Source organism: Oreochromis aureus, linkage group 4 (genome assembly GCF_013358895.1).
Source record: "Oreochromis aureus strain Israel breed Guangdong linkage group 4, ZZ_aureus, whole genome shotgun sequence".
Taxonomy (NCBI): Eukaryota; Metazoa; Chordata; class Actinopteri; order Cichliformes; family Cichlidae; genus Oreochromis; species Oreochromis aureus.
In genome coordinates this window covers 15,293,034-15,305,688 of record NC_052945.1, presented here as the reverse complement: position 1 = coordinate 15,305,688, position 12,655 = coordinate 15,293,034, and the positions used below count along the sequence as shown (strand labels likewise).

General features: G+C 37.6%; 2 protein-coding genes across 3 annotated transcripts in view; both read left to right on the top strand.

The window, feature by feature from the left end:
* The window catches only part of LOC116321442 (cytochrome P450 2K1-like), a 40,780-nt gene extending 37,165 nt beyond the window's left edge, over positions 1-3,615 (top strand). The window contains exons 10-14 of the mRNA XM_039611646.1: positions 335-514; positions 606-747; positions 1,125-1,309; positions 1,412-1,553; positions 1,628-3,615. Coding sequence (XP_039467580.1) covers positions 335-514; positions 606-747; positions 1,125-1,309; positions 1,412-1,553; positions 1,628-1,815 — 837 coding nt within the window. The 3' untranslated portion in view covers positions 1,816-3,615. The remainder of the gene's footprint in view (positions 1-334; positions 515-605; positions 748-1,124; positions 1,310-1,411; positions 1,554-1,627) is intronic.
* Positions 3,616-3,731: 116 nt separating this feature from the next.
* On the top strand, positions 3,732-12,392 carry LOC116325207 (cytochrome P450 2K1-like). Of its 2 annotated transcripts, none has more exons than XM_039611644.1 (9): positions 3,732-5,785; positions 5,941-6,097; positions 8,070-8,216; positions 8,341-8,501; positions 8,672-8,851; positions 8,965-9,106; positions 10,213-10,397; positions 10,500-10,641; positions 10,732-12,392. In XM_039611644.1, the coding sequence occupies exons 1-9, from the start codon at positions 5,576-5,578 to the stop codon at positions 10,917-10,919; spliced, it is 1,512 nt and encodes a 503-aa protein (XP_039467578.1). In that variant the 5' UTR covers positions 3,732-5,575; the 3' UTR covers positions 10,920-12,392. The 2 variants fall into 2 exon arrangements, with proteins under 2 accessions (XP_039467578.1, XP_031601894.2); XM_031746034.2 differs by having other exon boundaries at positions 5,941-6,103.
* Positions 12,393-12,655: the final 263 nt, after the last annotated feature.

The window sequence follows — 12,655 nt, the reverse complement described above, 5'->3', positions numbered from 1 at the left end:
CTGTGAATTCCAATGTGCACAACCCCAAAAGATGTAGTTTTACTCAAATAATACCGTAAAATCTAAGTTTTTCAGACATTTTCAACATTACAATATTTAATTGTAAAATGTATGCATGTTTATTTGTTTTCACAGACAATATTTATAATTTCAACATTTTATTACAGTAAAAAACAAAGTTTTATCCAGTCTCACAATTAACGGTTATTCAATCTATTTAATACAGTAAAAGGAAGTTTTTGGTTTTACGCTCCATTACCGTTGGAATTTGACGGTGTTTTGCTGTATATTTTACTGACATTGATATAAGCTTTGTTTAACTGTTTTTTCACAGCTTTTTAACATGTTTCCCCGGCTGTTCGGTTGGATAAAAAATCGCCAGGTGGTGTTAAAAAATGTTGAGATGGCTGTCAGAGATATAAATAATTTAACTAAGCATCTGAAAGACACTCTGGAGCCTGGACTGTGTCGAGGGCTTGTGGACTGTTTTCTGATTCGGAAACAGAAAGAAGAAGTAAGACAATATGTGTTTTTTAAAATTATGGTATCATTATTTACAATTTAGGTTTGATAGCAATAAGCAATGTGAGTGCTACTTCTTTTAGGAGTCCTGTGTTTTGGATACTCACTACAATGAGGAGAACTTGACAGTCATAGTGAACAATCTTTTTGCTGCTGGCACTGACACCACAGCAGCCACACTGAGATGGGGTTTGCTGTTAATGGCTAAATACCCACACATACAGGGTAAGGAACTGGACAAGACATGCAAGTCTCACCATAAAGGGATGTGCATGATAAGAAATACTACATGGTGCATTATGTATGGTAATAACACATAAATATATGGAGTTCAGTGTCCTGTTGGGCTACAAGACCAAGGACTTCAGTTATGGGCTTGCTGACATTTCATATGTGATATCAGAGAGAAAAGGCAAAAAATCAGGAGTTTTGTCTTTGTCACTAGTCAGTGGAAAATAAATACACAGCATGTCATATCCAAACAATATACACCATAACAATATTCTGTGTATAATTTTAGAATTTTTTTTTTTTTTTACACATTTTAGCAGATCTGTTAAAACTAATGTGGACAAATGTGTTTCTTTCTTTTGTCTCTGCAGAGCAGGTCCACGAGGAGCTGAGCCGGGTAGTAGGAAGCCGTCAAGTTTGTGTAGATGACCGGAAAAACCTGCCGTACACTGATGCAGTCATTCACGAGACTCAGAGACTGGCGAATATTGTCCCCATGTCTCTTCCTCATCAAACTAGCCAAGATGTCACCTTCAAGGGATACTTTATCAAAAAAGTCAGTTGCTGTAAATATATTTTAACATCTTGATTCACTTCTGATAACCTGAAACGGTTCTGTAGATATACATCTACATGAGAAATCTTCTGTTTCCCACAGGGAACTATTGTGTTTCCCCTTCTCACCTCTGTGCTGTATGATGAGAGTGAATGGGAGAGCCCACGCACTTTTAACCCTTCACATTTTCTGGACAAAAAGGGTCAATTTGTCAAGAGAGATGCCTTCATGCCCTTTTCTGCAGGTATGACAACTTTGATAAAATGTACACTTCCACAGACGTGATTGCATTTAAATGAGTGTAAACTGCTCTCACAGGTCGCCGGGTGTGTCTCGGAGAAGGTCTGGCTAAGATGGAGCTCTTCCTCTTCTTCACCTCCCTCATTCAGCGCTTTCGTTTCACTCCTCCACCTGGAATCACAGAGGATGAACTGGATCTCACACCAGCTGTGGGATTCACCACCCCTCCTTCATCTCATATGCTGTGTGCTGTCAGTCGCCAGTGAGAGACACATGGAACTTGACATTATAGCGTTTACTTGTAACAATAGCATAAGCATTGTTTTTATCATTCTAACCCAACAGCAAACAGATGTCAGCATTCTGAACAACAGGCAAAGGCAGATGTCAAGGGAACAGATTTTTCTGACTAGTTTTTGGTTTTATTCCCTACAGTTTCAAACAAATATCTGTACTTTCTACTTATTACGTTTCAAAACAGGCTCATTACTTTGGCTGTAACGCATTTGGGGGGAGTTATTATCTCATCATTGTGGACCTTTGTTTGTTTATTAATCACCAGTGGATAAAAAAAGACAACATGTGTCAAAGTCAGGGATTAAAAGTGATTTTTAAAAGTGATTCTGCACACACACAAAGTGTTTGTGTGCAGTTTGTCTCAAAGTGTGTTGCTAGCTAAAGGTCCAGCTGCTGTATTTCACACTGAGAGAACAGAAAGAGCCAACTTCACTCAGAGATGGAGAAAGATAAGAAAGACAGGACAGGAGAGGAAGAAGTGAGGTTAGATTCAAAGGTAAGGACTGCTCAGCGGTATCTGATAAACTGGAAATTTAAAGCTTACATGGAAGTCATGATGTTTTTAAATCAGATGTTGTACATTTGTACATGTGACATTATGCTTTTTCATGTTGTGAAACATGCTGTGAAACAAACTGAGGTAGACTAACTTTATTATCTAAAGGTTGCATGAAAACCTTGTTGCGGGTTAGTCCAGGATAAACAGGTTAGTTTGTTGTCCTGTGAAAAGTAAAGAACACCCTGCTCTTTAAGAACATTGTGTGACTGGTGCACAGTGGCTGTGGTTTCATGGTCACAGTTGGGTTACATCAAGTGTAGCAGAGAGTCATCTGAATTTTAGCTGATGATGCTGAGATCCATTCATTGAATTCCACCTTCATACCAACTTTATACCATCTGAAAAAAAGCCAGGATAAACAGTGTACTGTCAGTGTAGAGGAAATCAGCCAGGACAACTCATGACACATCTACTGACATCTGGTTGAATCCAGTTGTGTACGTCCACAGAGAGCAGCAGGTCAGCTGATCATAGCCTGTACACTAAGATAATCTACTGGAACTCGCAATAGAAATTATTGTGAGTTATGATTCTCTTCCCCACACTAAACCATTACAGCCAATTTTAGGGTTCCACACCTGCTGAATCCCATGTTAACCCTTGACTGCACACATTTTCCTGTTTAGAGGAACAATGTCAGTAACAGAAAAGATTTTTCTATATTTGGATTAAAAAAATGTTAGACTAAAGTTTCCCATCTACTGATATTATTTTATCATTACGTTAATATAGCACAAGGCTCAGTCAGCTTTGGACAGAAACAGAAACATCTTCCAAAGAGCTATTTTTACTTTCTTATTCTGAGAACATTTCAGAGCCTGTACTTTTAAACTTTTACTTGAGTAAAGAAGTTCACTTCAACTTTTACTGGAGTATTTTTAGCAGTAGTATTTCTACTGCTACTGAAGTGCAGAATTCTGTGCAAGGGAACCCTTTATTTCAGTCACTTCTAACAAGTAAAATTAAAGTATAATGCATAGAATGAGTGGAGTCATTCAAATTTTTGATCTCTGTACAGAACTTTGTTTGAATGATTAACAGATCATATCAGTATTTTTGTTTTTCACTGTTACTTTTCAGAGAGTAATTTATTAGAGGTTTATTCTTTCAATTGCAGGAGAATTGTGAAAATGTTGTTTTCTGCAGATACATTTTTAAAAGTACCTTTTAATAGCTGATCTAAAGTTGCAATAAACTAAAGTCTTCAGTTTTTCAGTTTGGTTTTTGCATGCGGTGAAACACATCATGAATATACAGAAGACACACTTTCACTAAAACAGTGCAGATATAACAAAAGGCAAGTAAAAATACAACATGTTGGATCAGGTTTCAGACCATATAGCTTTTCCTGCATTGTACTCTTATATATTTATACTTTAAAGCTGCTTAGCCAGCTTTTTTAGTGCAACAACCAAAGTTGTGGAGGAAACTGAGCTCTATAATGAACACTCACAGTCCAAGCCATTAAGGTTCAGATTTAGGGCCGACCAGACTTTTGTTTGAATTTGTTTTGTTTTGTTTTAGTTTTTAGACAATAATTTATTAAAGGCTTTATTTTTTCCATTGCTGCAACCTTTTAATTTCTTTTTTTAAATTTACCTATGTTGTGTCTATGTTTAGTAGTTAATACTCAGGTAACATCCTTAACCACAATAATCTACAGTCTGTTAACCTTTTATTTTTGGCCATTTTTGGTTTTCGAGGTGGAGGATTCATGCAGAGAATATCTGCTTAATTAAGAAAAAAAGTGGTTCATCAGCTCTTTGTATGTAGGAGAACATTTACAGTTATTTATCTAAACATCCAGTTTGAAGACTCAGTGAAGAATTAGAGAACAGAGTCAAGGCTTTGGCTCTTCCTTTGGGCTTTGGGCTTACTTGTTGTTCCTACAGTATTTAAAAGTAGGATGGGAGGCAGAGCCTTCAGCTTTCAGGCTCCTTTTCTGTAGAACCAGCATCCAGTTTGAATTCAGGAGGCAGACACCCTCTCTGCTTTTAAGATTGGGCTTAAAGCTTTCACGATTGATAAAGCATATCGTTAGGACTGGTGACCCTGAATCCTCCCTTATTTATGCTGCAATAGGTCGAGGCTTCTTGGGGAGTCCCATGATGCACTGTGATTTTACACCTCTCTGCATTTAATTATTAGTTATTATTAATCTCTGGTTCAGTTCCACAGTGTGTCTTTGTCCTTTCTTCCTCCCCTCACCCCCAACTGGTAGTGGCAGCCTAGTGCTGCTGGAGTGTTCTTCCTGTTAAAAGCGGGTTTTTCCTTCCCACTGTTGCCAAAGCACTTGCTCATAGGGAGTCATATGATTGTTGTAATATCAAGAAATTGAACTGAATTAAATTGAAGATTCATAACAACATTTATCACAGCCACATCAGGCACACTGTAAGCTGTGCTCTTCCATGTTAAAATCATCATTCATTTTGCATTAAATTACATGCTGCAAACTTTAGAAAACTGTGTTTGTATGACTCATTTAAATACTTCTCTCCCAAAACTCCAACCAGAAGAACTATAACTCCTTCCCATTTTAACCCAAACACACCCACAAAGAAAATAAGTTTCTTTTTCTCTACTAAGGTGAAATGGTGACAGTGAGGTTAAAATAAGTAAGGCGACGTGAAGAAATTGTGATCCCGTGTTTGGGAGCACAAAGAAGAAGGGGAAGCACCAAATCTGGATGACTTTGGAGAAGATTAGTCATTCCTTCTAAAAGTTGCAGGGGATACATATTCTTTCAGACTTTGTGTCTCAGTATGCCTTAAAATGGGCCCCTTTCTGTAAGGCAAGTTTTTTGTTTAGCACGTTTAGCATTTGGCTTGGAACATGAATCTTTGTTCTATTAGGATCTCTTTTTCTTTGTGATAGTTTCCACTGTAGCTTGTGGAAGTCTGTAAAGTCTGCAGTAAGTGTGCATATGTTTATTGACATCAATCAGAGTGTCTGATAGTGTTCCTGGCCTTTTTATCAGCCACTGGAGGAGAGTCCGATTTTAGTAAACTGTCTTCAATGCAGTGTTGACTTTTTGCAAAGCCAGTCAAAATCCAGGAGATTATAAAGATGTATGTGACACCCCCCCCCCCACACAATGCACTCTGGCACAAAGCAAAGTGTGTTACCTGCAGCGACAGCACAGAGGAGAACCATCAACATCAGAGCAAATGGAACATTTTGGGGATTTTATCGTTTTCATTTTGTTCAGTCCCACCACAATGCTGGGAGCCGTTGTTCTCCTGCTTGTACTTTATCTTGTTTCTATCATTTTCATCTCTAAGGAAAAAAGAAATGAACCCCCAGGACCGAGACCTCTGCCCCTGCTTGGTAACCTGTTGCAAATAGATCTCAAGAGACCCCACAAAACTCTGTGTGAGGTAAGATAACTCTTCTCAAGATCTGAATCAAAAGAAGTCAGTTTAAACATATTGCAATACCTAATGCTTTGTTATGGCCCCAGCAGGGCCTCCTGTGAATTGTTAGGGGAACGTAACATGCTTTTTAATTATTATTTTTTGAATGATTCTTGCAGCTTTCAAAGAAATATGGCTCTGTATTTACTCTTTACTTTGGAATCAACAAAGTTGTGGTCCTGGCTGGATATGAGACAGTCAGAGAGGCACTGGTCAACTATGCAGAGGAGTTTGGAGAGCGCAACATCTCCCCGATACTTAATGATATAAACCAAGGTCATGGTATGATTCTTTTATATTGTGGTTTATTAAGTTTAATTTCATGTTCACAAATCATCCACCCATTCTGTGTCAGCCCAGGGGAAATTGCAGGTTTTGTTATTTGTGATCACTAGAGATATAAGAAAACATGATCGAAACAGGCTACACAATTAACAGCATGTTTGCTCATGTTTTGCAACAGCGACCAATATCATGAAGTCCAGGTTTCCTTGTAATCAGAAAAATAATATTTCAAAATAATTTTTAAAGGTTTAGTGGTGCATATTCCTTTGTTCTCGGATGTCTGCAATGAGTTAAGTTCTGTTTGTGACAACATTGTGTTGTACTTTGAGTTCTACTGATAGTTGGCTTTTTAATAACATTTCACTAATGACACAGATGGAAACGCCAGATCAAAAGTGATAAAATGACTCTGAAATAAAAAAATAAAATAAAATAAAGACCTACTGAAAACCTTAAAGTAGGGTGATGTTTCTTTGTGAAGAAACATTAGCACAATAGCACACATGACATTATCTGCTGCCTGCAGACTTATCCATGTTTGAAATTACCAGCACATGATTGAGAAACCCTTGACCGACTTATCAAGTTGATAACAACAGTCATCTGACCTCTTACCCGATTGCTGATGTTAAAGTAAATTAACTCATGAAAAAAAGAGATATCCGGGTCTGTTAAACATGCTCTTTTCTACTGGTCACAGATGCTACACTGACCTGTCTGCATTTCAAACCTGCCACACACTGAAAACATTTGGATCATTATGAAATGAATGATAAATATGATAAAGTAGGACCTTAACTGTGGAGCATGAGAAATACATGCTGAAACACGTCGCTGCCAATACATTAAAAATGAGTTTTATTTTATGTATATTTCACACAGCTTCTCAACTGGTAGAAACAGTGGTGTATGTCTCCATTATCTGCAGGTCCATCAGGGTCACTACTCAAAAATTGTAATGATTTACACATTACTTATTACTTTTCTTTAAAAAAATTGCACTTAATTTCCTGCTATAAAAACTAATTAATTACACTACTCGTTACATTAGTTTCTCGTTACTCTGAAAAATGACATGAAACATAACAATCACATAATTACTGGTTAATACTACTACTACTGAGAGATCAGCAGGTAGAAAAGGAAGCTTCAGTGCTACAAGCCTGATTGCTGACCACTGAGACTGTTATCTGTTGAACTTCAGACTCTGGCAGCTGGACTGGGGTTGCTGGACAGCTTTTACATGACTTTGGATTTTTGGATGTTCAGTCTTTTGCACATTTCTATTGCACAGTTGTGTCTGCACTGTCTTGTGCCTGTATCGTTCTGTTCTGTCTGGTGTTGGACTGTCTTTGTTTTGTTTTTTGCAATTTTTGGACATTGCAATTTATGTAGTCCTGTGTTGATTGTCCGTTATAAGTCATATGTAGGACCATGGTCTTGGAGGAACGTTTCACTGTGTACTGGACCACTTCACATGGTTTGAATGACAATAAAGCCACTTGACTTGATTTGGATAGCTTTATGTTAGCATGCTGTCTGTGCAGATCTTTGAAAAGAGCTGAAGTTATGTTGGCAGTATTATTTGGTTGTTTCTGTCCTAGGCAAAGTCATATCTGTGTCTCCACTCATGAAAACCTATCGACTGCACCACCGTTTTCCTCCTCTTGAACACAAACTGAATATCAAACTTGATTATAGCGTGTAAAAAGCAAGTTGGATATTGAGGATAAATCTCATGTGATTACAGTAATGCGTTACTTTGCAACCTGTTTCAAAGTTAACATGTTCACCTAACAGGAAGGGAAAGATTCCCACTTTGAAACCAGGTGGAACACTCGTCCCTGGGAGGGTTGTATCAGGATGTAAAGGGTCACAAAGCAACAAATTAATATGCTAAACCCAACACTGCTTGTAAACTGTAATTAACTGACCTTCTGTTGTAAAATTTTATGTTTTGTAGGGATTCTGTTTGCAAATGGAGAATCATGGAAAGAGCTGAGATATTTTGCCCTCACCACCCTCAAAGACTTTGAGTTCGGCAAAAGACTTTCTCATAAAATCTTGGCGGAGTGTAGCTATCTCATTCAAGCGATCGAAGAGCATAAAGGTATGGAGATAGCATGTATACGCAGTGTTAAAACAAAGACCAATTTAAATTTGCTGAGGTTTGTTTTAATGCTATTAGAATTAATTATTAATGTCTCAATCTTGTCCACACTGTTGGTTTACAGGAGAACCATTTGATACAGCACTTCCAATAAATTATGCAACAGCCAATATTATCTTCTCCGTTGTGTACGGATGCAGATTTGACTACAATGACCCGATATTCACAAAAATGGTGAAGCGAGCCACTCATGCCACATGTGTCACAGGTTCTGCATCAGTCCAGGTTTGCTTTTTGACCCAACTCTTTTTTTAAAAAAAATGAATGACATAAAATATTAACAGTGACTATTGTTACCTGTGTGGCATAAACTGAATGGTAAACATGACGATGGTGCTTTTGTAAAAATGAAAGCTTTACTTGAATCTTTACTTTGTTACTGTTTAATTTTACAGCTTTATAACATGTTTCCTCGGCTGTTCAGATGGATTAAAAATCGTCAGGTGGTGTTAAAATATGTTGAGACGACCATCAGAGATGCAAAGTATTTAATTACGTACCTGAAAGAGACACTGGACCCTGACACGTGCCAAGGGTTTGTGGACTGTTTTTTGATTTGGAAGCAGAAAGAGGAAGTAAGACGGCATGTTTCGTCTTTTCTAACATTTTAAAAAAGTGGCTCAGTGTTCAAAATTTCTGTTTTATTATTATACCTTTTCTTTTTCTTTCTTTCTTTTTTTTAATTTAGGAATTTGGTATTGACGACTCTCACTACAGTGAGGAGAACTTGATATTCACAGTGATTGACCTGTTTGTCGCTGGTACTGACACCACGGCAGCCACACTGAGATGGGGTTTGCTGTTAATGGCTAAATATCCACATGTACAGGGTAAGGAGGCAGAACTCTCCTCCAGAAATTTTATTTCTGTTTTCATAAAGCCCCTCAGCCATTAGAAAATTGAATATTTTCAAGATAGATGTCGACAAAGGCAAAAAAATACCTTTCATCAAGATATTTCACGCATGCAGGAGTTTTGGTTTAGCCACAGCTCTTTGTCTTATGGTTTCCATACTACACAGACTTCATGGCAGGATAGAGTTGGTTAAAGTTTAATGTTCAGCTCAGGTAAGTACAACAAGGAACTCAGCAATAGGACCAAACACACCACTCAAAAACTATGGTTAACTTTCTAGAACTTCATTTCTTTTCCAGTAGGTGGAGGGTTAGGGTCTCCTAAAGCTAAAAAAAACATGTGGTTTTTCCATATTGGGACTATCATAATGTGTTGGGCACAGTGATTTAATTTACAGTGACGGTGAATTGTGCTATTTATAAAGTCTTTTAGTTATTCACAGTTCAAGAGTGTCTTATTTACAAAGTCCAACAAGGGAGGTGATTCCAAACTTCCAGGTTTTCCAGAGCTGAAGGGTTTCCAGAAACAAATTGCTCCTCTTCAGCCACACAAAACTCTCTCCCGTAAACTCCACTGGGATGTCCTTAACAGAGGAAATATGAGTTAGAAATCTTTGTGAAGAGAAAATGAGAGTTTTTTACAGGGAGGATGAGGAGATTGCTACTGCAGTTAGACCCCACCCAGGTGAAGATTGAAAGTCAGGTCCCAGCTCGGATAGTTGTCAGCTGATTGCCAGGTGCCTCGCAGGTGCTTGATTTCTTCAGGCGTGTTCAGGAGTGGGTGGAGGTAAAGAAACAGGTAAAGCACATAATAGGGCAGTCTGCTCCTGAACTCTGTTTGTACTCGTGATGGAGAGTTTGGCTGTCCCACTCTGAGCTTGTGTTTCCTAGAGACCTCTTCCTGTTAAAAGGGAGTTCTTTTTCCCCACTATCACCAATAACTTGTTCATAGTGGATGGTCTGATCTTTGGGGTTCTCTCTGTAATATTGTAAGGGGTTTGTGTTATAATATAAAGTGATCATTGGTAATATGCGTTAAAATGAATGCAGACAAAAGCTATCCATTTATTTTGTGTCTACAGAGCAGGTCCATGAGGAGCTGAGACATGTAGTAGGAAGCCGACAAGTCAGTGTTGATGATCGGAAAAACCTGCCCTACACTGATGCAGTCATTCACGAGATCCAGAGACTGGCTAATATTCTACCTGCATGCCTTCCTCACCAAACTAGCCGAGATGTCACCTTCCAGGGATACTTTATCAAAAAGGTCAACTGCTCATCCACAAAAAATACCTTTTAATAGATATTTTGATTCACCTCTGATAACTTGAATCGCGCATCTATGATAAATCTGCTCTTTTGCCTACAGGGAACTGTTGTATTTCCCCTTCTTACTTCTGTCCTGTATGATGAGAGTGAATGGGAGAGCCCACACACTTTTAACCCTTCTCATTTCCTGGATAAGGAAGGTAAATTTGTCAAGAGAGATGCCTTCATGCCCTTTTCTGCAGGTATGACAACTTTGTCAGGCTTTTGTGAGAAAATTTGCACTTGCACAGACATGACTCGTTTAAATGAGCATAAACTCTTTGCATTTGCAGGTCACAGGGTGTGTCTCGGAGAAGGTCTGGCTAAGATGGAGCTCTTCCTCTTCTTCACCTCCCTCATTCAGCGCTTTTGCTTCACTCCTCCACTCGGAATTACAGAGGATGAACTGGATCTCACACCAGCTGTGGGATTCACCACCCCTCCTTCATCTCATATGCTGTGTGCTGTCAGTCGCCATTGAGCGAGAGCTTAAGCAGGGCTTCTTTAAAGTGAATGCCTGCGGCAAGCAGAAGTATCATTTTTCAGCCACCAGCAGATGTCACAATCCTCAACACCTGGATTGTTGAGCAAAAGCAGATGTTGTGAGATAAAAGGAGAAAAATGTATTTCAGTCCTTCACATTAAGGCAAATAAAACTGTATTAACAGGAACGAGTGGTGTTCTTTAGAGATGGGAAAAACTGGTCTAATTTTTTGCTTGAATTTGCTGTTTTTACCAAGTAATTCACACAGTTTACCATATATTTCTGCTTTCTGGCACTTTGCTTGTTTTTTTCCACAATGATTTTGATGCTGTTTAATCTTACTATATGCTGCACATTGTGAAAATTAAGTCTTTAATTTAGGTAAATACAAAAAATAGGTGTTTTAGGTGGGAGATATGCAGTGGGATGACTGGACAAAATGTTGTTTTCACACATCTGAATTTGTGATTTTCACCAAGACATGAACATAATACACTCCTTCTGACTGTTTTTGCAAAAATGATTTTTGCTCTGTAAGATGTTAAAGATTTATTCTTTATATTTCACCTAATGGCTAAAATTTTGTACCATATTATATAGACCTGAACCTGCAACTTCAAATATCTATTAAATCAGAAAGAAAAATAAAATAATGTTACATAGCCTTTGATTTTGGTCCCTTTCCCCCTTCTTTTTCTTTATGTTCCTTAAGAAATACCTACAAATATATAAAATGCCACACCATGTTACAGAAAGACAAAGCATCTCATAATATGAGAACATTTGAAATCAATTCAATTCTTTTTACTGTGAATTCAAAAGTTGTAATATTTAAACCTGATCAGATCTGGTTTAACATAGGTTGGCATGTCCGTTTAGCTGATTCTTTTGCACATGTAAACAACAATTTTCAGACTGATGTAGTATTTTGGTCTGGAAAAGAAGAAACTTAACTTTCCTCATCTGTCTGTAATGAGCACAGTGGCTGGCTAGCTCTCTTTCCTTATGAAACCAGCCAAGATTTGAGCTTCCAGGGAAACTTTATCGAACAGGTTAACTGCTGCACTTTCACTACTTGACAGTAAAATCTCTTAAATCGAGCACACCTATAGTACAAGCAACCAAGACAAGCTGAAACGGCTGTACACATCCAACCAGCGATCTCATATTATTTTAGTTGCTCTGTTAGCTGAAACTCAATATTATGCTGCTTGATTGTGACAAAGGCCTGTTGCTTTAATCATAGCTTTAAAAATTTCAGCAAATGTCCCACTGAAAACAGGATTACCATTAATTCATGCTGTACTATATATGTTGTACCATACATATTGTACTATATTTTCTATTTCCATGGACTGTTACGGAATAATTTTATATTGTTCTGGGTTTAATATTTATAAAAAAGAGGTATATCATGTGTAAATACATTTGGACAAAGCATCTCTTCTAATGGCCTTTTATTTTGGTCACTTTGGGTATTTTGTGTTTAAAAATAATATTGTTAAAAATAAAATTCCCAACACTTTCACATAAACGATTAAAGTATTAAAGATGAAAAAAAGTGTGTTTAATCTACTTTTGAATTATGATTTTGTGAATGGCTATTAAAAACTATGTTTCTGGAAAATAAAATTACGAATTCTTGGCATCTAACTAGAATTTAATGTATAAAATATCAGATAAAATATCTGATATTAGGCCAAAATGAAGATAAAAAATTGATTTGGCTACAC

What these genes read in the sequence shown, in the direction of transcription:
- LOC116325207 (XM_031746034.2), top strand. Translation starts at nt 5,576, where the DNA reads ATGGAACATTTTGGGGATTTTATCGTTTTCATTTTGTTCAGTCCCACC. An exon ending in TTTGGAAGCAGAAAGAGGAA is followed by an intron (nt 8,852 to 8,964) that starts GTAAGACGGCAT and finishes TTTTTAATTTAG; the next exon opens with GAATTTGGTATTGACGACTC. An exon ending in TAAATATCCACATGTACAGG is followed by an intron (nt 9,107 to 10,212) that starts GTAAGGAGGCAG and finishes TTGTGTCTACAG; the next exon opens with AGCAGGTCCATGAGGAGCTG.